This window comes from Mustela erminea, chromosome 5 (assembly GCF_009829155.1).
Source record: "Mustela erminea isolate mMusErm1 chromosome 5, mMusErm1.Pri, whole genome shotgun sequence".
NCBI classification, from domain to species: Eukaryota; Metazoa; Chordata; class Mammalia; order Carnivora; family Mustelidae; genus Mustela; species Mustela erminea.
This window is the reverse complement of record NC_045618.1, coordinates 136,709,954-136,736,582: the sequence shown is the minus strand read 5'-3', so window position 1 is coordinate 136,736,582 and position 26,629 is coordinate 136,709,954. Positions and strand designations below refer to the sequence as shown.

The window sequence follows — 26,629 nt, the reverse complement described above, 5'->3', positions numbered from 1 at the left end:
AGACTGGTGTCTTTATGTGCCACGGGGCAGGAACCCCCTAAGACCAACGCATCAATAGGTAGTTAGAGTGGAAAGAAAGCAAATCAAGTCTCCTGCACCCAAGCATTAGTCCCCAACTAGTTAGTTATAAGTGATCTTGAGCAAATTATCTAAGAAAAATTAATTAATCCCTGAGGACCTTGGTTTTCCTGTCCATATGTAAAGCAAAAAAAAAAAAAAAACCACACACTAATACTTCACATATATCCAGAGTCATTGTGAAATCAAAATTAGATTATTTGTATTAAAAACACTTTAATAGCTAGAGAGGTACTATACATATATGAAGTGTTATTCTTATTATTATATATCTACCATTGTTTAATTTTTCATTCCAGGGCATGAGGAACATGATATAATTAAGTTCCCCGTGACCATATAGGGTAATACCAGATTTTCAATGTTGTGCTATGAAAACCTATCAAAACTACTATATTATACTCAATTCATATTCAACAGGTATTCTGAATCACCAAATATAATTCCTAGTTTTCACAGAATCAGTGAAAAGTTGCCTTATAAATAATTATAATTTTACCAACTTCAGATTAGCTGGTGAAATTGTGTACTTCATCAATTAGGATTAAATAAAGGTTCTGAGCACTTATTGGCATTTACCACAAATGCCTTGTATGAGAGATCAAAAAGCCTGGGCTTGAGGCCCAAATCTGTCACCAACAAGCTTGTGAAAGAGGCTCCTTTCTGGAAACGTCAGTTTCCTCTTCTATAAAATGAGAACGTTAACATATCTCTAATATTCCAGTTGTAATTTCCTATGAATTTCATTCACATGAGCTAAGGTCTTTGATCTGACTCACAAAAGTCATAAAGAAATGCAGCTCTCCCATAGCCTTGTGGAATATAGCTTCTCCACAAGTGTATCTCTGGTGCAACATTTGCTGTAGGTAATATGTAAAAGCTAAGATCAGAAAGCCGGCCTTCTGAATACCATGCCAAGAAAACTCGGCCTAAACAGCAATTCAAGTGAACTCTTGCTGCATAATTATAGGACAGAGGCTTTGTTTCAGGCCTGATCAATAAGAGGTCTTGCACAGAGAAGCTCAAGACTTGTACCAAGCGAAAGGATGCTCAGTAAGTAGCAAGTCCTTCAGCTTCCATGTGATTACTATCTTAAACCATCCTGTACAATTTTAGGGTTATCCTGGCATGTCTTAGTTCCCAAGTTAAAAAATTTACTGTCTAGTAAATAATAATGCAAAAATGAGAAACTAGTCTGAAAGGACCTTATAAAGTAAGCCAGCTACTTCCAAATCTACGCAAGTTTTTATTATGCTGTGTTGTGTAAATTATCTTTCCAGAAGCTTTAACATTATATTTAATATACACAATGCCCACAGTCAGCCCCATTTCCATCTGGTCCCTTTTGGTAAGACAAGTAGAAGCCTAAAGCCTTTTTTTTTTTTTTTTTTTTTAAACTTCAGGAAACATATGTATCCATTTTCCCAAAGAGATGTGAGAAGACTCTTTTAGATTGTGAAAATGGTAAATGAGAATAAGTAAAGACTTTAATTGAATAATTAATTCAAATAAGCCTTAGGACAAAAAGAAAAGATGGGGTAAAATAAAGATAATTTATGAAATTGCTTAAGATCGTCTCAAAAAGACCTCACTAAAGGGGACCTAGATGGACTTCACATTGTAACGGAGCTCAGGATCAGAAGTTCTCACTTTTACTCTCCTTTTAATCCCAGTACAGCTGAGGCCTGAGTGACGCAGAAAACAAGGCAGAGGGACTTGGCCAAAGGCTTGCTAATCCTTCTGTCTCAACAATTTTAGAAGAGAAAACCCACTCTGGCCAACACTTGCTGTTGGCATCCATAATCTTTGGGGCCTTCTCTTCCCCCACCCCCACCCCCAGCTACTGCTCTTTCTGGCGTCATGCTTGTAACACTTAGTGTACGTGATTTGAAAACCTCCTTACTTGAAATTCTCCTTCTGAGGCCACTCTTAAAACTATTCTTAGATGAAAAACTAAATGTTCTATAGCATGATACACAGATGGTAGTTACCAAGTTTGTTGTCGACAAATAAGCACCTATTCAGGTGCTCGCTTCGGCAGCACATATACTAAAATTGGAACAATAAGCACCTATTCAGAACCCTATGCAATCTTCCCAATACACCATGCCACCATTTGTGGAGCTAACATTCGGTCTGTGACAGCCTTGGCTGAGTCCCTTCAACCCTTAGGATCCTTCATGATAAACTACAATCTCTCATGGGACACGGAACGGTAGTTACACTGTAGCGAGTCGAATATGATCCTTTGGTCTCCAAACAATCGAAATCCTCCTTTCTCTGAGACACAGAAATGCAGGTAGAGTTGCAAAGAATCAAGAATGGCTACGGGGATGAGTGAATGATGGTGGCTCAAATGTATAACCTCTGAAAATGTCAATGAAATGTTATGTTTTTCCTAGAGCGGATATATATGAACATATTATTTCTATGTGTAAAGACACATACAAATAGAAGTACTATGTATAGGTCTGGTCGTATTGGCTCTCTGGGGAAAAGAGCATATTCGGGTAACATGATAGCTCTTACTGGACCACAAGTTAATGGGATCCAAGGTCATCTGCCCCTAGTAAGATAGAAAGAATTGCTAGGTCAGGGGCTCAAATGCCTGAGCATCTGGGGTAGGACCCTTCAAGTTTGCAAGTCCTAAATCTAGCACTCTGGCCCAGTTAGAGACACTGTATCCTTCACCTTGACCACCTGGGATAGACACTTGCACACGGCCCTTGCACGTCAGAAGTACCCACCTGGTGTGTGTTCGCGTGTCCCACCGAGAGCCGGAGCAGACTGCTCATGCCTGGTCAACCTCATGGCTTAAAAATCAACAACAACTCTATTGAAATAAGCATTAAAAACAACTTGAGCCTAGAAAACACACTCAGTGCTAACTCACTGGATAGGAGGGGCAGGTTTAAGTTTCGTTTTCCTACTTGTCATTAACATCGCAGAAAAGATGTTTGCGTCACAAAAGCTTTGTGGTTTTATGTGACTTTCCAGAACATTCTTTCATGTTATTTCCATTCTTAATCTTCAAAATTGTCATGTGAATCAAGTAGCGAGAAAGGACAATAAGTAACCCTGATATCCCCAAGTGGCTGGTTAAGTTATAAAAGAGCTGGGAAATTCATAGAAATTGTAATTTATTTCATCTAGGTATTGGTTTCTAGGATCTGATTCGGTCTCCTCTGGGGCCTAGAATTCCTGCAGGTTATTCTTAAATGACCACTTGCTAGAATTTTTGTTCCCTGAAAAACTGAGTTACTGATCACTTAAAGGGCTTTCATTGACTTCTCCCAAAGTTCACAATACCACATTTTCATAGCTTGTCTAAAATAGAGAAAAAATGCAATAAAAAAAATCAAATCATATTTGTGATTAAAAATGATTATGTTATACGAGGCTGTCTTCCAATAAATGCCAATGGAAAAAGCAAACCTTTCCACTTCCGACAGGACAAGAGGTATGTTTTAGAGTGTTATGTGATGAATTTCACAGCAGTTATTTAAAAATAAAATCACTTGACAAATTTCACAAGTAAGTACCATATTTAAATATACTCATTCACTAACATGGTGATTTAGTTATGAAATTTTAATTATTTGCCATTCATGAGCCTTTGCTGATCATTAGGGTTCATTTAGTCATTTGGTAATTAAGGGAAAATTATGCTCTCTTTCAAAGTGCCATATAAAGAAAGACCTTTACAAAACAAGCATACAGGGTCTTTTTTTTTTTTTAATTGGCAACGAAGCTTATTTTTATTTATAAATAATCTGGTGAAGCTGCACAGAAATTCAACTTCTCCTCAACCTGGTGTTTTCTTTTCAAAAGCAACCACTATTTTTGGTTCTTCTGGGAGCTTGTTCAGCTGTCTCCATCATACGTGAAAAGCAAATGCATTCCACACTTCCACCCTGTCACCTCAGCTGCCATGGGGTCTGGCCTGTCCTGCTCTTTTCCAGGAAGCTCTCAGGTTCCAGGACTGGTGGTATCCCCCTTCCTATCCTAGGACTCAGGAGCAGAGAGGCTGCGTCTACGTTTCTGGCCAGGCATGAGTGGATTTGCTGCCTTCTACTGCTGGACCAGGGCTTTGCTTCACCCACACACTGGACAAAGCCCCCCACCAGGGCACTGACATTCTTGGGGTGACCCCCTAGGGAATCTGAAGCCCTAACCTAGTGAAGGAGCTCCGTTGACTAAATAAGTTACTCTAAGAACATTCAACAGGACAAGTCAGCCTCAGAAAGACATTAAACAGATTCAAAGGAAGGAGGGAAGAAGATACTCAACGAATTTTGGAGGTTAAGGTCTCGGGGAGGGAGAGTGCCCTCTTGGATTCCACAGGCCCCTTCACGCTGTCTCTCAGAGAACGCACACTCTTCTGGCGGTTCCTTGCAAAACGAGCCCTCTTGATCTTCCACAATGCTGCGTCACTGAGGTTAGCAACATTGGTCCTTACAGCCGTGATAGCTTTGCAAAAAGAATCAGACGTTATTTTCTTTAACGGACACAACGAGCTTGAAATAACCCAGCTGTGTATATTTTCAGGATTAAAGTACGTCTTTCGTGGACACATGAATCATTCGTGGTGAGTCATAGAAAAAAATCATCACTACTGTCTATCACGACTATTGCCTGTGAGTCTTCTTACTTAGACCATAAGATTACATTGTCTAAAGTTTTTATCATCACTGGATACACAGTTGACTGACCCACTTTTCCCATCTATTTAGAGCTGTAGGTAACTAACAAGCATGCAAGGGTGAATTTGTGAGATGTGAATGTATCTCACAAAATTGCTCACAAACACTGTGAACGTGACTACTGAATCGTATTTAAGGAACACACAGTCATAAAGGGTCACCATAGGTCCTCAAGGAAATGCAAAGGGTTTTGCTTTTGGATGCCAGAAACCAGTTGATCTACAGATTACTACAGCATTACTCAATAAATATTTAATAAACTGAGTTCATGAAGTAAGAGCGTCCTCCATAATGGGAAATTAGGCTACATGCAGAGTATGGTCTGCTTATCTAGCAGATGTAAGAATAGGAACTATGGCTGTTTAAAGCAAGTTCTTTGTTTTGCTTACTTGTAGGAAAAGGAAATTCTTTGTTACAATCCAAATGTAGCTGAGCTTCCAAAGAAAGGGTCTCAAATCTGTTGACAAAGAACTCCCAGCTCAAGGCAGGAATATCTTGCTTAAGAAAATGCAGGAGTAAAAGTTTGCTCAGTATTGTGGGTCTGTCTTTAACCACAGTATCAAACTGGAAATCAAGACAGAGACACAGACCCTGGGGCAGAGAGGGGGAAGAAAGTTTAAGTCAGACATAAACATCTAAGTTCCTTCAAAGCAAATCCATTAAGCAAAGTCAGTGAAACAAGACAAAACCTCCCTGCTCCATACGTATAATGTGGAATGATCTGATTGAAATTTTCTTTGATTGCAAGTTTGGTAGAAATAAAATGCAGAAGAGGAATTTCTCCCAATTGTAGAATACCTCTTGAATTCTAGTTCAGAAATCTACACTAAATGTAGGTTATTGGTTTTCAGATGCATTCATTAATAACCATTTAATCCAAATGCTCTCAAACCAATGTTTCTTTTTTCAATGTCTGTAGTTTCTATTAAAAGAAGCATACTTCCAAAGCTGCATTTGAGAATACACAATACAAGTTTCTAATTTCCTTTCAATGCTTAAATGCCATGGTTCTAAAAGAAAGTAAACTCATTTTGTCTTCTTGGAATGTGAGTGGCACACAGAATCTTAAAAAATCAAGTAGGACTAAACTGACCATCCATTTCTCCAGTGTATGACTCTGCTTACCATTCCGCCTTTCCTAACTGAATGAAACCTAAAAACCATAATTCATCCAAGCATTCTATTAATTCATTCAACTCTCAACTACTGAGTGCCTCCTATGTTCCAGGCGCTGGGCTGGAAGACTACCTAGTCTTTAAGACCAATGGAGTATCCAGAAGACAACTGGGAATTTTTATAAGGGAGGCTGTGGGTCCACAGTCAGCCGAACCACCGAATTGCCCAGATCCTGCACTTTCTTCTTGGTCTCTTTTAGGGGAAGCAGGGTATAGACACAGTTACAGTCAAGAATGTGGACTTTATTATGACTCACAACCTGAGTCTGTTCTGCCACATACTAACCACGTGACCCTGAAAAAGTGACCTACTCTACCCCTTCCAACCCTTGGCTTCTCTATCTGTAAAATGGGAACCCACAAGGTTATCGTGGGGATTAAATAAGACAATGGAGATGAGACACTTAACCCACTGTCCTGGAAAGACAGTATCTGTTTGACAAATTTTAGCTTTTGCCATTATTATTAGTTTTCATTATAACAACACTATAATAAGTCGGGAGCCAATGTGGGAAATCAGGAGATCAGGACTTCGGAGGTTCTAGTCTCGGGTCTTCCACTAACTCGCTCTGTATCCTTTGACGAGTCACGTTACCTCTCTGAGACCTGGTTTCTTCAATTATAAAATTAAGGTGACAAATAAAATAAATAAGGAGCTCTCTCCAGGTCTCGTATTTCATGTTGTTTTGACTTTCATTTTAGTTGGCGTATTTGCCTTCTCAGATCTTGCTTTGCTTTATATTATAATTCGTCACAGAGATGATTTCTCTTAGTGTCTAGTCTCTAATGACAAAAGCTCCCAGCCCAGGGACCAGCTACATAGTACAAGATAAACCAGCTGAGTTCACAAATCTGCCACAAAAAATAACATTATACAATTCCTGTCTCTGTCAAAAGTGCTTTCACCATATAGACAAAGATTAAAAAGAAAGTAGTAAGAGATAAGAACAAGGGGTCTTTAGTAAGGTGTGTTTCCGGGATTTTTTTTCCCCATTAGAAACTCCCCCATTCTTGCGGTCCTCATCATCAGCCCTGTATGTGCTCAGCAGAGCACTGTCCACAGAGCACACAACACACATCCAAGGGACGTCACCTGCAATGCTGGCCTCTTTATGGTGTCAAGCAGGAGACCAGCCCTGGTAGCCACCGCTGGGTTGACATCCTCCACAGCTGTGAGAAAGCAGCAGAAGGCATGTGCCAGGGAGTACTTCAGCAGGTGGTTTTTGGTCACTGAGTGAATATCCAAAAATCTACAAATTACAGCCACTTTTTCCACTGCAGTGTAAAAGGAGAGGACAAAAAAACAAAAAAAACAAAAAACCAGACACTTACTTAGACAAGAATGGAACCCACAAAGAAGAAGTCAACTCTGGGTCCCCCACACCCTGCTTTGAGAAACCAAAAGGAAATTTTTTTTTGTTTTTTTTTTAAGTTTGTTTTTTTTTATTTGTTCATTTCACAGAGAGAGATCACAAGTAATTAGAGAGGCAGGCAGAGAGAGAGGGGGAAGCGGGCTCCCCGCTGATCAGAGAGCCCGATGAGGGACTCAATCCCAGGACCCTGAGATCATGACCTGAAACAAAGGCAGAAACTTAACCCACTGAGCCACCCAGGTGTCCCCCAAAAGGAAATTCTGATGCCGCCTTCTTGAATGTCCCATTTTATCTGTATGACAGAGACCGTTTCTACCTAGTACTGTACTTTTCTGCTGGGCAGCCTTGATTTAACTGTGGGTTGTCTTTTTTTTTTTTTTTAATGGTCTTCCTCATTGTTTAACTCAAACTATACTTCAAAATACTCAAAATGCCTCCATGCTCATTTCTTTGTCCATTCCAGGCCCTTCTGCAGACCATACAGGGAGACAGGAGGTGCCAGACCTCGCTTTAGATTCTGGACCCCCTAATACCCTGAGGAACCGTATGCTCCTGGCACCTCGATCTTGGACTTCCCAGCATCCAGAACTGTGAGAAAATAAATGTCTGTTGTTTAAGTGCCCCCAGACAGTGGTATTAGCGAATGTGTCATAGTTAACCCACCTAATGGAACTTCCATTCCTTGGTCACATTTTGGAGACACTGAAACACAGAGAACCATTCTGAACACCACGGCATTGCAGGCCCTCCTTGCTGCTCCCAAGGATGGGAGTCCTAGCAGACTGGGGTGACAGTGAAGGCAGCCAATGCGAGGCTAAGAGAACATGCCCAGGTTCCTTCCTTACCATATTCCTTTGAGAACTTGCCATTCTCAGCACCAGGAAATCATACCCATCACTGCCCCAGACTTGATCCCTGATGCTTCAGCGGAAAGGGTCTAACAGCAGAGATTCTCAAACATCACTGAATTACCTGGAAACCTTGTTAAAAATGTACCTTCCTGGCCTTACCCCATAAGATTCTAATTCAGTAGGTCTAGGAGTGGGGCTCAACCACCTGTATGTTTAAGGAACACTCCCAGTTACTTTGATACAAGTAACTTATTGCATTATGTCATATTATATATTATATTGACTACATAATATCAGGTATCATGTTAACTGTATAATTTATCATTCAAGCCAGGATCCATTTGAGAGTAAACAAGCATACAATTAATAACTACACCTGGACAACAGGCATAAACTAGGACTATCCTAGGAAGACCTGAACAGGGCCATCCTACCTAAGGACCACTCTGCAAAATACTATTATAAAGCAAAATACTATTAGAAAGCAAGTTCAGTTAAGTAGAATCACCAAAGAACACTATCAAGGAAGGCAGTACTCTTTAAAAAGAAAGGAGGAGGGACACCTGGGTGGCTCAGTCAGTCGAGCATCCAACTCTTAATTTTGGCTCAGGTCATGATCTCAAGCCCTGCATCAGGCTCTGCAATCAGTGCAGAGTCTGTTTGAGATTCTCTCTCCCTCCCCGTGTCTCCCCACTTGTGTGCATGCTCTCCCTCTCTCCCTCTAAATAAATAAATAAGTAAATAATAAAATTTTTAAAAGAAATATAGAAAGAAAGGAGGGTCAACAAGAGACATCATGACTTGACATCTGGTTTACCTTGTGACCCCCCAGAGAATTTTTAAGCTAATACAGAGGTACCTGCTTCAAACCTCATCTTCCAGTCTTTGCTGTTGAAATTGCCATTTATGATTGTCCAGAAGATGTCAGCACCATGAGGAAGTGACAAAGCATGGAGAAGCAGAGGAACTGCCAATGAAGATAGTTGGGAGAACTCAGATTTGACGACTCTCCACAGGCTGAGGAAGCAAGAAGCAAAGTGGTTACTGTTATGATAACCTCTCTAGAAAGCAAACACAATCATCTCAGTTTATGGGATCTGTCGTTAACAGGCAGCTGGTAGGGATGCTTTCTGACACTCATCCACAAGACTATAAACCTCTGATAAACCTTTCCTAAATCTGTTCTGTTCATTTTCTTAAAGAAATTGCTTTTACATAACAACACAGAAAAACACTACTTAATACTATATTTTAATATAAAAAATAAAAATTATATATTAGAAATTCAAGTATATAAATGAGCAATGACTTAAAAATATACAAAATTGATATTAGTTCTGTTAAGATTATACGGTAAAAAGTGATTTTTTAAAAAGATTTTATTTATTTATTTGAGGGAGAATGAGTGAGAGAAAGCATGAGAAAGGAGAAGGTCAGAGGGAGAAGCAGACTCCCCAAGGAGCTGGGAGCCTGATGTGGGACTCGATCCTGGAAGTCCGGGATCATGACCTGAGCCGAAGGCAGTTGCTCAACCAACTGAGCCACACAGGTGCCCCTAAAAGTGATTTTTTAAAAAATTTTCTTATAGTGAATATCTGGAGAGATTTATTGTGTTTGCCTGCCCAGCAGCCTCTCCTCTTTATTCTAGCAAAGAACAACTCTATTTCTATTAAGAAAAACCTCTCCACCAACTGGCAGGGCTGTCAGTCAAGGTCCTTCCCTTCCTTATCATAAGAGAGAACACAAAACTGGGTTGATCAAGGTAGTTGAAGGAAACAAACTATATGTAGCACTGCTAGAAAACCATCCCAGTGACAAAAAAGCCTGGATTTCACCAGTTCCCTAGGGCTTTCCCAATTCTCTAGGGCAGCCTTCTTTGAAATCAGGAAGGTAGTGTCCTTCCCCAGATCCCTTGATTTTTCATCATGGCTTTTGTGTCAGGGTAGTACTTTGAGGAAAAAACTGGGTTATGTAGCTCAAAGGCTGAGCCAGAAATCCCACAGCACCAGCAATTCATGGGGCCTGGGAAATGTCCTGTTGAGGCTGCCTTTACTTACTTGTTTGTTTGTTCGTTTGTTTGGTGGGGGCAGGGCAGAGGGACAGAAAGAGAGAAAGAGAGAATCTCAAGCAGGCTCCATGCTCAATGAGCTGCCCAGGTCTTGATCTCAAGACCCTGATAAGATCATGACCTGAGCTGAAATCAAGAGTCAGACACTTGAAAGAAGTTCCTGTGCCTGATGTTGAAGAGGTTACTGCTTATGTTCTCCTCTAGGATTTTGATAGATTCCTGCCTCACGTTGAAGTCTTTTATCCATTTTGTTTATGTATAATGAAGGAGAAGGAAACAAAAGTGAGAATGAACTTTTGGGACTTCATCAAGATCAGAAGCTTCTGCACAGCAAAGGAAACAGTCAACAAAACTGGGAGGCAACCCACGGAATGGGAAAAGATATTCGCAAATGACACTACAGACCAAGGGCTGATAAGATATCCAAGATCATAAAGAACTCCTCAAACTCAACACACACAAAACAGACAATCCCGTCAAAAAATGGGCAGAAGACATGAACAGACACCTCTTCAAAGAAGAAATACAAATGGCTAACAGACACATGAAAAAATGTTCATCATCATTAGCCATCAGGGAGATTCAAATCAAAACCACATTGAGATATCACCTTACACCAGTTAGAATGGCCAAAATTAACAAGACAGTAAGCAACAACTCTTGGAGAAGATATGGAGAAAGGGGAATCCTCGTACACTGTTGGGGAAATGCAAGTTGGCGCAGCCACTTTGGGAAACAGTGCGGGGATTCCTTAAGAAATTAAAAATAGAGCTACCTTATGGCCTGGCAATTGCACTACTGGCTATTTAACCCAAAGATACAGATGTAGTGAAAAAGGCCATCTGTACCCCAATGTTCATAGCAGCAACAGCCACAGTTGCCAAACTGTAGAAAGAACCAAGATGCCCTTCAATGGATGGGTGGATAAAGAAGATATGGTCCATATACACAATGGAGTATTATGCCTCCATCAGGAAGGATGAATACCCAACTTTTGTATCAACATGGACAGGACTGGAAGAGATTATGCTGAGTGAAATAAGTCAAGCAGAGAGAGTCAATTATCATATGGTTTCACTTACTTGTGGAGCATAAGGAATAACACAGAGGACATTAGGAGATGGAGAGGAGAAGGGAGTTGGGGGAAATCGGAGGGAGAGACAAACCATGAGAGACTGTGGACTCTGAGAAACAAACTGAGGGTTTTGGAGGGAAGGGAGGTGGAGAGTTGGATGAGCCTGGTGGTGGGTATCATGGAGGGCACGTACTGCATGAAGCACTGGGTATGGTGCATAAACAATGAATTTGGGAACACTGAGAAAAAAAAACAAATTTTTTTTAAATTTTTAAAAATTAAAAAAAAAAAAGAGTCAGACACTTAGTGAACTGAGCCACCCTGGTACCCCCGATAGAGGCTGTTTTAACAACAAAAGTTGGCCTACTTAGTAGTCCCACTCCAGAGAATGAAAAGAGCTTCTGCCTAACTCCCAATCCTACTCCTTCACAGCTTTTGCCTGGACTTGTTCATCTATCTGTTCAGATCAGTCCTACTCTTCCCCACATCCAAGTCAGCCGGGCCTACCCTTCTACCGGCTCTTCCCATTCCACCTGTAGAACTCCCATTTTATCATGAGGAAACTTTTGCAGACTCTCCACTTCTTCCATTCTATGTTCTGTACTGGGTTGAAGTGTCCCCACCCAAGATACTCCTAATCCTGACTAAGACTTCTTTTCCCTCTTTTTCATATACTTCTTCCAAACATCAATCCTCTTCTGATTTCATTTGCCTCCCATCTTAGACTGGATCTCAGAGGCAACCATTTCCTCCTGCAAAATTCCTCGTCCCCACTTCCACCATAATCAAATCACAAATTCCTACTCCGGAATAAACCTACACTGCCCCCCTTTTCTCATCCACTCCCAGGCCCCAGCACTAACTTGGTCCTACTAATTCTTACTAACTTCTACCACAAGCTGGTGCTAGCTAAGCTCAGCTTGACACGGCAGCAGGCCAGTCTTAGATTACTTCTTGTTGACACCCTACTGAGTTCCTCCGTGAGTGATTCCATACATTTTTCCATGTTCCTTGAGCTCCCAACATAATCTCTTTTCTCTTCCCTCTCAAGAAAAGACATCAGGACACACTACTCTTAAGGTTCAGTAATGAGCTTCTCTTGACACTTTATTTCTCTTTTCCTTAAAATATATCTCCTTTCAAAGAAAAGAGCCTCCCTCCTCTCTTCCGCCCACCCTTCATTCTTGATCATATATTCTTGTCTTCCAGGACCTCACTCTACCAGCTACTCCCTTTCCTCTGATCCCTTTCACTGACCATAAATATTTTCAGATCTTTATCCTAAAAAGCCTTGACATCCTCTCAATGCCCATCCAAATGGACATTGAAACCAAGTATTTTGGTTTATCCAAGATCTTGGTCTACCTTATACTAGTTGTTTGAGGCTATTATGAAGAGCACCCCTTCTTCACTCTCAAAAGTAAATAATGTGAACAATAAATTATGTGGTCACCTTCTGTATAAATAACATTCACCCCCTTCTAAACTAGACTGCAAATTCCCAAAGTACCTAGGATGATAATCTATATATATCAAGCCCCCAGTGATATCTGTTGAATGAATGGATAAACAAAGGGAAAAAATGTGTGAAAAGACAGAGTCTCAAGTCAGTTTTGTCACCAAGTTAACCAAGCCAACCTCTTCTTTCTTCTTACCACCTCATTCTCTTACATTTAAATGAGGATACTATTTTTCTGACTTACCTTCAGGAAGACTCTAATAGTTACTTTGAGTTATTTTCTTCCTAAGCAGAAAAACATTATCTAAACCCAGGACAATATTTTATTATTTTTCTCAAAATGCTTCTGCAGTCTCTAAAAATACTATATCAGACAATATGTGGAGAGGTTTTTGGTGTCTATTGGAAGTTCTACTTCAAGTAAGAAATCAAGTAAGTCTTTGGTATTAATATTATACTACATGATACAACATAAGTAGTGATTTAGTAATGCTGACATTTTTCTAAGGGACACTATACCGTTAAGATGTCCAACAACTGATAAAACAAATAATCCTTATTTTGCCGTCTCTATTTCCACAGTGTCTAGCAAAACAAATTACTATTCTTCATGTTGACATAATTAAATGTTAGACTTGGCAAAAGAAATGAAAGTTATTCCCATAGGCAGCTTGTCCTGGCTAATAGGAGTGGCCCAAATGAGTTGGTAAGTCTTGTCCTGACATTGATTTTCACAACTAAAGCCTAAAATATAAACAACAACAACAAAAACCTGCTAGGATGACATACCTTGCAATCAACATATGATCCTGAATGTAGGCTAAAAATTGAGGATGGTCTTTTCTAGCAATGTATAAACACTCTCCATGTAGACAGAGAATCTTCAGGCAATTGAGCATATTAAAAAGGATGTCTGGCTCTTCAAACTTCGCCATTTCCTACACGAAGAAACACATGGTTACTACTGAGTTATCTAAAAGAGCGTCAAAATACGTCAAAAATACGTCAAAAAAAAATACCTGGAAAATGGTGTATATTAGCCTCAAAGTTACAGGAAGCTGTTGGTAGCAAAACTTTCTCTCAGTGTCATTCTTTATTGCTGGAAAGAAATAATTACACGAGGGTGAGCCTAGTTTCTCCTTTACCCCACCACGCATGACCTGATCAAGACCATAAAACCAAAAGGACTGAAAATAAAGACACGATATGTTAAAAGGCATTTTGTGCAATATTTTTATTTGCTTCTCCAAGGTGGCATATACCCCTTCTGTGATGCCAGTGCAGGAAACCTTCTAGATTCAGGGCTCTCAGCTTCCATGTAGCCCACCATATATATTCAGATGTCCTTGGCTCCCTAAAGCAACCCCAGCCTGGTCCTGTGCTCCTGTGGGCAGGGAGTTCTGTTGCCACTGAAGGGGCCTGGCCTTTGGCTAGGTACACCTTTCTTATTGAACATCTTAAGGAGATGTTCAAGTTGTATTAGCACCTAAGGAAGAATTTATCCCATGGAATCATGTCAAAGGGACTATCTGAAAGAAGCTAGGCATATTCAAATCAGAACAACTACTCATGGTTTTAATCTTCTTGTGAAGAAGATTAAAATCTTCTAATACCTTTGCCCCTGTGGGTGGGATGGCAATATATGGTACCTGAGACGTGCTGGAGAAAAGAATTCACAAGTTAACCAGATGCAAACACTAGTGTAAAACATTTTCAAATCACCGTTCTAAGTTTTGACAATCCCTGGAACCAGAGACAATGGGAGTCGAACTCTCTTGGAGTATATACTAATCAGCTCTCTTGGAGTATATACTAAAAGTTCTGCTTTCATGTATTTTAAATACTTGTTACCGACCCTTGAGTCTATTTTTTCTAGAAAGTGTGAGAGTTTTAAAAGTATTTTTAGTGGAGGATATATCTAAAAGCTATAAGAAATGGGCACCAGGCCACAAAAGCAGAAACAGGAAACAGTCTGAAAGGAAGGAGGAATCACAGAACACATGTTGATCGAACACGTTTGCTCTGACAGAGGAGCTCAAGACCACGGCCTGGAGGCCCACAGAGCAGAAGCGGGACTGGGCTCAGAGCAGCAGGGAAGGCTGGTCTTGGAGGAAGATTAAGGCAGAGACAATTTATAACTGTGACCTGCAACACAGCAGGGAAAAAAGGCAGGAAAATAGACCACAGGCTGAAGTCGTGTTTGAGGGAGATGAACAGAGCAGATGTTTAAGCAAGGAGAAGAGTCATTCATACAAAAAATTGCTTTATTTTAACCACTGTTCATATAAAATTCTCTGAATAAATAAAAGGAGCGGTTAAGTGATTTGTGTGCCATCGTGGGTTTAAAAAATATATTTATATACAAAGAGTACAGGTTATTGGATCCTAAGTGACATCCTTGCTTCCTTTAGGCATTAATGCCTGACTGAAACAAGCCCTAGGCCCGGGTCTCAGAAAGGCATTAATTCCAAGTTATCCAGGACACCCGGCTTCAAGTCTCAATCCTGCCACCAACTAGTTGTTCAGTATTTGGAGTTCCAGTTCCCAGATCTCTGCCCCAGCTCCACACAGAATTGGGGGTGGGTGGTGGAGCTCATTCATTCTGTTTCAACTCCTCAGACGGTCCCGATGTTCCATTACAGCCTGGGGCCACACATAAGCCTAAAGAGTACATCAGGAAGGAGGGCTACAAGCTGCACCACCAGGGCACGTTTAACCCACCTGGGATGTCTTTTCCTCATGTGCAAAGTGAGACGGCTGAATAAGATCAACAGGTTTCCAAGCTTTATTCTATGGGTGATTTGAGTTAAAAAAAAACTCACTTAGAACTCCACGTATGAAATAGAGCAGGTAAGCACACTTGGGGTGAAGAGGGCGGGCAGCCAGGGCTGTTGGTCAGGACTTGCCCCTGTCTCCCCACCCTTCACCACCCCAAATAAGGAAGGTCCAAAGGAAACAACACAGAGGTTGCACAACTCCAAGGACATGCTGAGAACCAATGAAGTAGGGCATCTCAGAGGTACTTTCCATTTTTAGTTTTCCGTGGTTCTAAACAGAGTGATCTAAGATATTCACACTCAGCTGGTCACAACTAACACAGAAGCAGTTAGTTCTGACCAAGCATTTCAAACTAATGAGACTACTGTCTTACTCAGACCCAGGGCTGTAATGCAGCCCAGAGTCACTGTTCGATGCTCGCTGAAGGAATGACGGAAAGCCCAGAATTCCCAAACTTTGGTTCTGGGGGTGAGCTACCTGGTTCAAGATAATGGAAGCAGGAAGATAAAAAATGAGTCATGTTTACGCCAGGTCCTGTACAAATTCCCAAATTGCCACAGTGCAGATCTAGAAATCAAGCTTCCCCAAAGGCACATGGGCTCACATATGAAATTCCCCAAACTCCTTCAGACTATGAAAAGCTAGAGTAGGATTCCCAGCCTGCCTGCTATTCTGCAGCCCCTAATTAGGCCACACATAGCCGGCAAGCAAACCAGAAAGAGGCCATCCTTCCTCTAGCTCTGCGCAAAGCCAACCAGCCTCAGAGCACAAAGCATTCTGCTAGACAGTGTGAGTCTGTCCGGAGACCAGGTAGAGCCCCTAGGGACAGAAGCTGCATGAGGTCAAGCTCCTTCGGCTCTATCCCAAAACACTCTGCCTTGGCCAAACGCCCTAAGTGGCCATCCAGAGTGCAGGCACCCTCTGCTCAGTCGTCCAGCCTGGTTCAAGGCAACTTCTCCACGAGAACTGCTACACCTTAAGCAGAAGGTGCTGCTCACATGGTGGGTTCTATTGATAAGAAGCACGTGCTGCCAAAAAGCAGCTCAGTGACCTCTGCTCTGCTAGAAGTAACATCCTGGGAAATGGGTCATTTGCACCAGTCTCCACTTGAGAAGCCAAACTTGAACTTGCCCAAGTCGACAGTAATCTAAAAAACACAAGGGTTCTGAACATCAATATCATGCTAACTGGCATAGGCCAGAGTTCACCTACCAGCATGTTCCGTGGGCTCGGTGCAATCGCCTGGGTTCTCCCCATGCCTGGTTGCTGGATTCTCCTCCTCCTCACCTTCAGGGCCTATAATAAACTCTGGTCTGGAAGAAAGGAGGCTATCCTCAAGGCTGTCTGTGGGCTCCTGGAACAAACAGGACAAGCAGACAGGTGAGCAGCCTGCTGGGGATGTCAATGGTTCTGCTCAGCTCCACAAAGATCCGCTGAGTGCCTGCTGTGTCCCAGCCCTGTGCTGAGCCCTGAAGGACAAAGACACCTGCCTCAGAAGAAATGTGAGCTCACTTCCATAATAATTACAGGGACTTTGGATCAGCTGTCACTAAAACATTTTCATTCCCTTGAAAGAGATATGGAAAAATCTCAAAAACATTACGTCGCCCTAGGTCTGCCTTCCCTATGATCATGTCCCATGTACCAAGTGATTCTAATCCATGCACATTTTGTTCAGTACCAGTACTTAACTAGCAGGGAGTAATACGGGGTTCACAGTAATATATTAGGATACACACACTGATGGGGCACCTGGGTGGCTCAGTGGGTTGCCTCTGCCTTTGGCTCAGGTCATGATGTCAGGGTCCTGGGATAGAGCCCCACATCGGGCTCTCTGCTCAACAGGGAGCCTGCTTTTCCCCCTCTCTCTGCCTGCCTCTCTGCCTACTTATGAACTCTGTCAAATAAATAAATAAATAAAATCTTAAAAAAAAAAAAAAAAGATAGACACACTGGTTGTCCGAATACGTCAAATTTTTAGGAGCCAGAAATCGCTGTAATGTATGCTTTAAAGTGAGTTAGGTATGGCAAGTCAGGTGTCTGTTGACACATGAACAGAGAGACAAACTGTGTTACGTACACACAGTGAAACATTAGTCAGCCTTACAAAGGAAGGAAGTCTGACACCTGCTATGTGAGGGACCCTTTGGGACACAGTGCTAAGTAAAACAAGCCTGCCCTAAAAAGGACAATTATTGCATGATTCCAGATAAATGACGGGTCTACAGTAGTCAAATTCAAAGATGCAGAAAGTAGAATGGAGGTGTCCTTGGGCTTGAGGGGGGGAGGGAAACAGGAGGTTCTTGTTTAGTGAGTACAGAATTTCAGTTTTACAAGAGGACAAAGTTCTGGAGATGGATTGCACCACGTGACTATAGTATGCACGATGTATTTACAGACAATACATGTCAGATACAATACATATGTATAAAACCAGCTGCAGAAATAGGTGAAATTGGGAAGATTAAAAGAGAGAGAGAGAGAGCACTAGTTACAGCTGCCGCTTAAAATATCCATCTCCAGTTAAGCTCCAATTCCAGGCTTTTTCTTTCCTTCAAGTCCCACTTCAAATATCCTCCTCTAAAATCATACTCTATTAGCTAACAATTTAACCAGTACATGTTTTTTTCAAGAATTATTTGACAGCCGGCTCAAGACTGATGGAGCACCCGAGGGACACGGGGGCTGCGAGGGCCCTGGAGAATATCTCCGCCAACTTCCCAGTTTTGCTCAGCCTGACCCTTTCCCTTAGGTCACTCATGAGCAAGGCACAAAATCACATTGTAAAGCGAGCTTCATGCAGTTTGCTACGGTAAAGTGTTCTCTGCTGATAACCCGTGGGTCTGGAATCATCCTCTCAAATGGCAGGGACTGGTGTCGCCCATCTTGAGCTCAAGCCTCCTGCTAGCCCGTCCGCCCCATTGTCACCCACTTGTCCCAGGAAGAGGACTGAAGAGCAAAGAAGGCTGACCTGCACAGTGGAAACCCAGAAGTTTGGAATGTTCTACGAAATAGCCCTCTTTTACTGATGAGCATCTCTCCCATAAACACTTGGGAGAGGAAAACGGAATCCTTCAGCTTCCAAATGTGTTATTCTCGGCCCGTGACAAGTGCATGACAAAGCATCATGTGCACGGGAGAATGGTTTCATGGCTCGGTTTCTCTATACTTATGCTTACTCCTCCCTGTTTCCCAGAATGGTTCTGGGAAGACAGACACAAAACAGAAAGCCCTCCAGGGACAGGACGGGGTCAGGGCCTCTGTCTCCATCTCTTTACCCTCTCATGCCCTCCCTGAACTAGAAGTCTGCACCTGACACAGCCGCATCCTCAGCTGATCCTGTTCTTAAACCACAGGCTATGGGAACCCATGGTTACTGCCATCCCCAAGGGCACAGGCGACCCTCCCTCTTGGGATTCCCTGGGCACATTTCAGTCCTGTATCTTTCCTCTCTCCTCCTGACATGATCGGCTACTCCTTCCTTTTCTAAACTGCCTTCTTCCTTAGTTTTGGAGTCCTTGCTCTTTCTCATTGTTTCCCCTGTGTCTCTGGCCTCCTCTCAATTTATTTCTAAGTCTTCAGTTCCCCTGTTTTCCCTCTTAAGAGCTGGTCCTTCCCAGAACGCTAGCCATGGCTAGCATTTCTCTTCTCATTCCACACATCCCAGCACAATATGTGGGCGGCTCCAAACATTTACCTACTCCTGACCTTCCTCCAAAAAACCAGATCCACATACCTGACAGGGCAGGACAACCCCCACCTGGATATCTAAAAGGCATCTCAACCTGCTATGTCTGACTGTGCCTGCATCATACCCACCTCTGCTGCTCTAATACTCTTCTATAAATAACAATGTTATCAGCTCCCATGCCAGAAAACAGGGGTTTGCCCTCCACTTTCCCATACCTCAACACCAGCTAAACACCAGACGCTGCTGACCCTCTTGCCTAAAAACCCGCCAGGCCTGACTCTGCTCTGATCGCCACCACCATTGCTTTCATTCAGACTTCGCATCTCCATCCTGAGTGACCACACTAGGCTCCTTGACTAGACACCTGTCCCCGGGTTTCCCCAAACTCTCTTTTCTCTAATTCATCACATTGTATCCGCACCCTGATTAAATCCTTCCGGATTCCCCCATTCACCAAGACAAAACCCAAACTTCTGAGTCTGGCAGACAGAGCCCTTAATGAAGGGGAAAGAAGACCAAGTCCGTCTTACTGGACCCAGTTGTCACTCCCTCTCACTCACTCACTGCGCGACAACACTCAACGGCTTGAGGTTTCCTGAGTGTCTCATTCCCTGCTTTCCTCTGGATCACTTACACAAAGAGTTTTCTGGGTCTCAAAAGTCCTTCTACCCCACTGCCTTCATTTCATTATATGAGCCCAGGAGCTCTCTTTCCTCCCCATCACACCTCCAAGCTGGATCTGCTGTCCTTCCTCTGCCCCCATAGTTCCCTCGTTCAGACCTCTCCTGTCACCCTTATCACGCTAATGGTTTTTCATTTATTTAAACATCTCCCTGATTAGATGCGTAAGTGTCTTGATTTTACTTTAGGTCGCTAGGACCAGGACTGTTTTGTACTGAGGTTACCCAATGACAACGCTGAAAGACCATAGTCCAGGGAGGTTATTTTGCAACATAGAGGACAAACAAGTTTAGTAGGCAGAAAGGTATTTAAAAATGAAGAAACACTCTACTGCATGTATGTTATACCTCAAAAAAAACATTTTTAAGAAGTCACTTTCTACTTAGGGGTAGAAAAGCGTGGTTCAGTCAGTTAAGCAGCTAACTTTGGCTCAGGTCATGATCTCCAAGTCCTGGGATCGAGCCCGGCATCAAGCTCTGCACTCAGCAGGCGTCTGCGTCTCTCTCTCCCTCTGCCCTTCTGCCCCTGGTCATGCTCTCTCTCTCTCTCAAATAAATAAAATCTTGAAGAAAAAAAAAAAGTCACTTTCTACTTAGATAAAAATTAGGTGAAAGGAAGAAACAGAGAAGATAACAAACGCTGGCCCAAATAATTCAGGTTCACCTCCTTTTGATGGCGTGAGGGTATTTTGGTGATATGTGTATGTGCCTTAAATGAAAACTGGCTAAGCAGGAAATAACGAACATATGGAGTAGCTAATGTGTGGTATATATTAGTTGTTCTCTACTGAAACCATTTTCTTGGAAAACAGAAAATAAAATGAAGCCTTTACTGGTAGTTGGTGAAGTCAATGGGTTTTATAAACTGGGGTTACCCAGGAACTCCTGATCTGTTTCCTATCTACTTACTTGATATTTGACACGTATATTTTGTAGTATTTACTGCTATCTGAACTTTGTAATAAAAGTTATTTTAAGAATACCAATAATGCTTCTTATTTACAAAAATTATATGAATGGATGCACAACAACCGTAACTCAAGACTCCAGAATTCTGGATAATGTAGCTCCAGCTCATATCCCTTCCCGGGAGAATTAGTTGGTAGAAGGAATAGGAAAGCTTTCTTTTTAACAGTCTCACATAGAGCCCAGCATGGAGCCTGCAAGGACACTGGAGGAAGACCCCATTATACCAGCTACTACCATCATTACCACGGTCAGATATGAGTCCTCTCATTTCTCTGACTTCTTACCACAAGCCGGCTTTCTTCTTTAGGAGCTAGTCTCTCCAGGAGTTCACAAGCAAGCTGATAGCAGAGAATACTAGACTGGCATAAGTTACACTCAATTGCTTTTTCATCTTTCTGGCAGGTGTGGGAGCCCCCCCAGGGGGCTTGGAAGACATTGTTTATAATGGAAATGATGTCCTTTGATAAGCTGTGCTCTAAACCCATTGTGATCCCATCATCTTGTAACTCCATCTGAAAAACATCAAAATGAAGGCAAAAAAAAAAAAAAAAAAAGAAAAGAAAAGAAAGAAAGAAAGAAAGGGAAAGGAAAGAGAAAAGAGAAAAGAAGGAATTTGGTTCTTTGTCCAATATTCCATTAGTATATTAACTGGGGATAATTTTTACTATCTGACAATTATATTAAGTTATTTAAGGGTAATAAGGATTTTAGACCATGAGTATATATTATTTTCCACAGATTTTTTTAAAAAAGAATATAAACATAAGACAAACAGTGGGAATTAATTTTAAAATCATACAGGACATTTAAAAGAGAGATTTTTTTTTAAACTTATCATTTTGTGAGATTTTATACATTTAAAAAATGCTGCTCCTCACCTAGTGTCCAGATCTTGGTTTCTAAAAACCATTATCCATTATCCACTAAGAGGAACCAGGGGTCCTTGGAGAAATGGCTGATTTCAAGGTTGGGACTAGGAAAATATAAAATGAGCCTGGAACATCTTATCATGCTAGAAATTAAGTGTTCAAAGAATGATGAGGAATATGTCAAAAGAAAAAAGGAAGGAACTCCCACTAGTCAAATATGGGACAATATGAGCATCAAAATACAAGTAATCATAATAGTAGATTTTAACTTATTGAATAAAATAAGAATTCATGAGTACATGCAGGTATAAGAAGATGAACAAATAAATACAGAAATGGGAGAGAAGGGAAACTATTTCTTCGGTAGAATGCCAGCTAATAAAAGATAATGAAATTTAAAAATTATCATTTTGTTAACCAGGACCACTATGATTGATCCAGGCATGAATCATCCCTGGATGCTAAAACTAGTAGGCAAAAGTCTGATGAGAAAAGGAAATCTCAGCCTGCCAGTTACTTACTAATTACAAAGGGAAAAGTAGTGATTTTGGAGTAGAGAAATCACCTTAACCAAGTTATCACCACTAGTAAGGCAACATTATCATGCCATGTGCCTCCGGATATGATGCACTGGAAAGGATATAACATCACACCAGTGGCGTTACTGCCAAAAAAGGTTTAACCCAAATAGATTCGTGACATCAGACAAACTCAAATTGAGGGACATTCTAAAAAATAACTGGACTGCGGTCTTCAAAAATGTCAAGAACATGAAGGATGAACAAAGACTTAAGAACTGTCCGGATGAAAGAAGACTAAGGAGACAGGACCAATACGTGCAATGAGTGATGCTGGATTGTTTCCTAGATCAAAAACATCTTTTTCTTTTACTATAAAGATTTAATTATTATGTCAATTTAAAAAAATGATGAATTTCTGTGGGTCAGATAACAGATAATAGCATTACAACAATATTAATTTCTAGACTCTGATTTCCTGATTTTGTACTTGGTTATATATGAAAATGTCCTTATTCTTCAGGAAATACATACTGAAGTGTTTGAGGACAAGGGGGCATCACATCTGCAACTTACCTTCAAGTGTTTATTTTAAAATTTCTACAACTCATACATACATATACAGATAGAGAGAGAGAGAGAAATATAATAAATGTTAATATCTGGACAATCTGGGGCAGGCGTATTCGGGAATTCCCTGTACGTTTCTAACACTTTCATCAGCCTGAAATTATTTCAGAACAAAAAATTAAGAAGAAATGTCCTCCTGATCAAAGACTTTTATATGTTTCTTCTGAAATTACCTTCAAAAATCAATTTATGCAATATATTTAAATCAGCCCATCACTACAGAGCTGCACCTTTCCTTTCCCAACAATAGCATCACTCGGTTCACCAGATTTGTTCAATAGAATCAATTCTAATGATACTAGAGTGTTTCTAAAATTCACATCCATTCTCATATGTCAACACCATTGCAGATATTCATACAGTGTTTTTCAGACTCCCTTGGGAATCCCGAAAGGAGTTTTCAGAATGTCTTGAGTGATGTTGCATCATTTCAAAAGTAAGAGTCCAATACATAGCAAGAATCACTGTACAATGCGTTCCCTTATTCTTCACCGCAGAACTAAAGGAAGCTCATGCTTCAGCTACCTGCTTCAGGAGAAGATCAAACATGAGGATGAAACAATTTAGATTCATTTCATCATCTTCACATTCAAAGTCAATAGTCCTTCCTCCTGGGTGTCCAAAATTCTTGAAAGGGCTACGAAATGGACTACGCATAGGACTCCGAAATGGACTCTGGAAAGGGCTATGAAATGGACTCAGCATATTGTGCTGAACTCGCCGGCCCGGATCAGAGGCAACACTCACCTAGAAGAAAGAACATCAACACATGTAAAGGAACTCACAGAAGCCAAAAGGGCTAGATAAAATATCTGGGGTCTTGTGGAAGGTATTTTCAGCTGTCACACTGATTTCCTTCCTTAGTCAATAACATTAGCACTTCCAAATAGTATAGATCCTCTCAAAATTTAAAAATAAGAAATAAAATCACTGACATGAGGGCTCATGTCTATTAAAAAAAAAAAAAAAAGGAAACAAAATCATCCAAACTTTGTGAGCAATGGTCAGGTGAATGAAATATCAGCACCTTGAAGAATAAAGGTAGCTGTCTTTACCATTATATTGTTCATCCCATCCACATTTCCAATTAAACTAAATTAAACTACCTAAAACCATAACCTGAAAACAAGACCTTACAAAAGTATTACAAGATCAGTTTTAGAATCATAAGCACAAAATCTGTTTAATGTGATTGGTTAAAGAAGAATGGCATCTGGATAATAGAATTATTAAACTACCATGGGTAAACAGTAGATGTCAAACCTGTTGTACTGGTTATTGTCCATTTGCCTAATTCAAGCCCCTCACTGCCTTCCTCTGCCCTGCTCTATGCCCAAGGATGCCAAGGTCAGAGTATCTCCTGGCTTTCTTGCTAGCTGGTTTCTAGTTAGGTTCAATCATTGGGGGCACCAGTAGAAGCCCTGCAGCTGAAGGGGAGAGGGGTGGAAGTATATGTCCACCCCCTTCCTATTTTGATGCTACAGCCTTGGCAGTCTCTCCATCATTCTTCCAGCCTGTCTTTCCTTAACATTTCAGGTCTTAATGGGCTCTAGGAACTCTTTTTCTGGTCCCTTCCATCCTGGGGCTATAACAGCTTCCCACTGAGCTGTTACTGGCATCTAGGTGCCTCACCAACCCTTACTGCTCCCTTAATCTTCCCCATAACTCTATAGGCAGAATCTACATGAAAGTCTTTCATTTGAACCATCTGGGATAAGTTCTGTAGCAGGATAATTACTGACATATCTGTACTATATATCCCTCTGAAATTTTCCCTCTTAAAAATCTCTTTAGGGGAGCCTGGTTGGCCCAGTTGGTTGGGTGACTGCCTTCAGCTCAGGTCATGATCCTGGAGTCCCAGGATCGAGTCCCGCATCAGGCTCCCTGCTCAGTGGGGAGTCTGCTTCTCCCTCTGACCTTCTCCCCTCTCATGTACTCTCTCTCTCTCAAGTAAATAAATAAAATCTTAAAAAAAAAAATCTCTTTAACAACTAGCAAGTTCCCTGAGTACCATATTTGAGTAAAAAAAAAATAAAATAAAAAAAGAGTACCCCATCAAGAACCAGAATACCTGGATATTGACAGTGTTATCTAGGGCAAATCACTTCAGCCCACTCAACCTCAGGTTAAGTATTGATAAAATGAGGATAATGAGTTCTTCTCCAAATGCCTCACACCGTTCTTGTGAACACATTGCCCAGTAGAAGGCACCAACTAGTCAACTAAAGATTACGGAAAAAAGAAACAAAATATAAATGTTTGCCAGCTGGTTCCTATGAGGCAGATGAGAAAAAAAAGTAATGATTAAAATAAAAAGAAAGCACTGGATGCAAACTATGATCCCATGACTTTGACTTATTTCCTAATCCCTAAATATCAGGTAGGAATGATAGTGGGAAAATGGTATGGGGAGGCTGATAAGGGCAAGTTGAGCATAGTCCCTGCTTACCATCCCATGACAGTGAACCTGGCAAGAACTGATGCTTATTTGGGAATATCAACACATCCAACAGAAGCTCTCTGAGGTGCTGCTCCAACATAACAAACAGTCCCAACAGTGTTTTCCTACACTTTAGCCCAGACTATGTTGACTTTTCTCATTCACAAAGGTACTAAAGGGTCCAAAAAAAAATGGGCTCAATGGGTCCACAGTGACAGCATCACTCACAGTCCCCATCAGACAATCACATCTTCTCAAAACATGATAGAACAAAACATCCCAACTTCTCATCCCCAAAGTGAAGCACTCATCTGCCAAACAGCTGGTAAAAAATTCTTGTTCACCAGGAGACCAAAAGAAAAAAAAAAAAAAAAGGAATAATACCTCCAAGCTAACTCTTTTTGCTTTTATCAAGGGTAAGAGATAGCTAACAAGTATGGGCAGGAGAAAAACTCGATAATTTATTGACCATGATTATATGAAACATATCTTAAACAATGATTTCTATGATTTAATGTATTTAAAAGATTAACAGAGTGAGATGGGATGAAAGAGCATTTTCAGAGAAGTTTATTATGATGCTACTTTTGGAGCCAGTAGAATTGACAAAATCTTAACAAATAAGACAAGAACAATTGTGGCAATAATTACCCTTCGAGCTGCAAGGTTCCCTGCTAGTTCACTGACTCTTGATTTTCTTTGATTTGCCAGTTCTTTAACAGAATTAACTCCATCAGAAAACATACTTATCAATAGTTGAAGTGGAACCATGATGTCTAACTCTGATAAGACCTGTGGAAAAAAGGCATATATCCCCCCCCAAAAAAATATAAACTTTAAAACTCAAAGTAAAACTGCATTTACCATTTTTTCCCAAAGCGAACGATTGAACATGAGGATATTCAGCCTTATGCACATTCCACCAGCACAGCAACCCTCAATTTTTCATACTAAAAAATCAAAGTTATTATTGAACCTGCCAGCTTCCCCACTCTCCACATCCCATAATCGCCGTGTTATTTCTATTAAAACTTCAAAGTATCTCTTGGCACTGTCTCCTCCTTCCCATAGAATAGTGGCTTAGTTCACCACCTTCCTTCTGGAGTAGTGGAACTTGCATGCAGTCCTCCTCCAGTCCATACGCCCCTTGGACCTGACTGCCCCATCTCATCAGCTCATGTATCTTGCCAAAATCTAGCAACTCTCTTTCTGTAATGAGTTTTTGGAAGTTGATGCCTCCTTCCTTCAGGCAGAACTAATCCACCCTTCTTC

General features: G+C 41.1%; 1 protein-coding gene across 4 annotated transcripts in view; it reads right to left on the bottom strand.

Annotated features, from left to right (window-relative positions):
- UNC79 (unc-79 homolog, NALCN channel complex subunit) overlaps nucleotides 1–26,629 on the bottom strand; it is a 237,283-nt gene that overhangs the window by 91,596 nt on the left and 119,058 nt on the right. For 3 of the 4 annotated variants that reach the window (XM_032345110.1, XM_032345112.1, XM_032345111.1), the window contains 11 exons: nucleotides 26,009–26,149; nucleotides 23,443–23,664; nucleotides 21,185–21,412; nucleotides 16,773–16,914; nucleotides 13,802–13,881; nucleotides 13,572–13,720; nucleotides 9,040–9,197; nucleotides 7,050–7,231; nucleotides 5,171–5,372; nucleotides 4,369–4,548; nucleotides 2,826–2,891 (listed from right to left, as the gene is read on the bottom strand). In XM_032345110.1, coding sequence (XP_032201001.1) covers nucleotides 2,826–2,891; nucleotides 4,369–4,548; nucleotides 5,171–5,372; nucleotides 7,050–7,231; nucleotides 9,040–9,197; nucleotides 13,572–13,720; nucleotides 13,802–13,881; nucleotides 16,773–16,914; nucleotides 21,185–21,412; nucleotides 23,443–23,664; nucleotides 26,009–26,149 — 1,750 coding nt within the window. The remainder of the gene's footprint in view (nucleotides 1–2,825; nucleotides 2,892–4,368; nucleotides 4,549–5,170; nucleotides 5,373–7,049; nucleotides 7,232–9,039; nucleotides 9,198–13,571; nucleotides 13,721–13,801; nucleotides 13,882–16,772; nucleotides 16,915–21,184; nucleotides 21,413–23,442; nucleotides 23,665–26,008; nucleotides 26,150–26,629) is intronic. The other variant, XM_032345113.1, reaches the window with a different exon arrangement.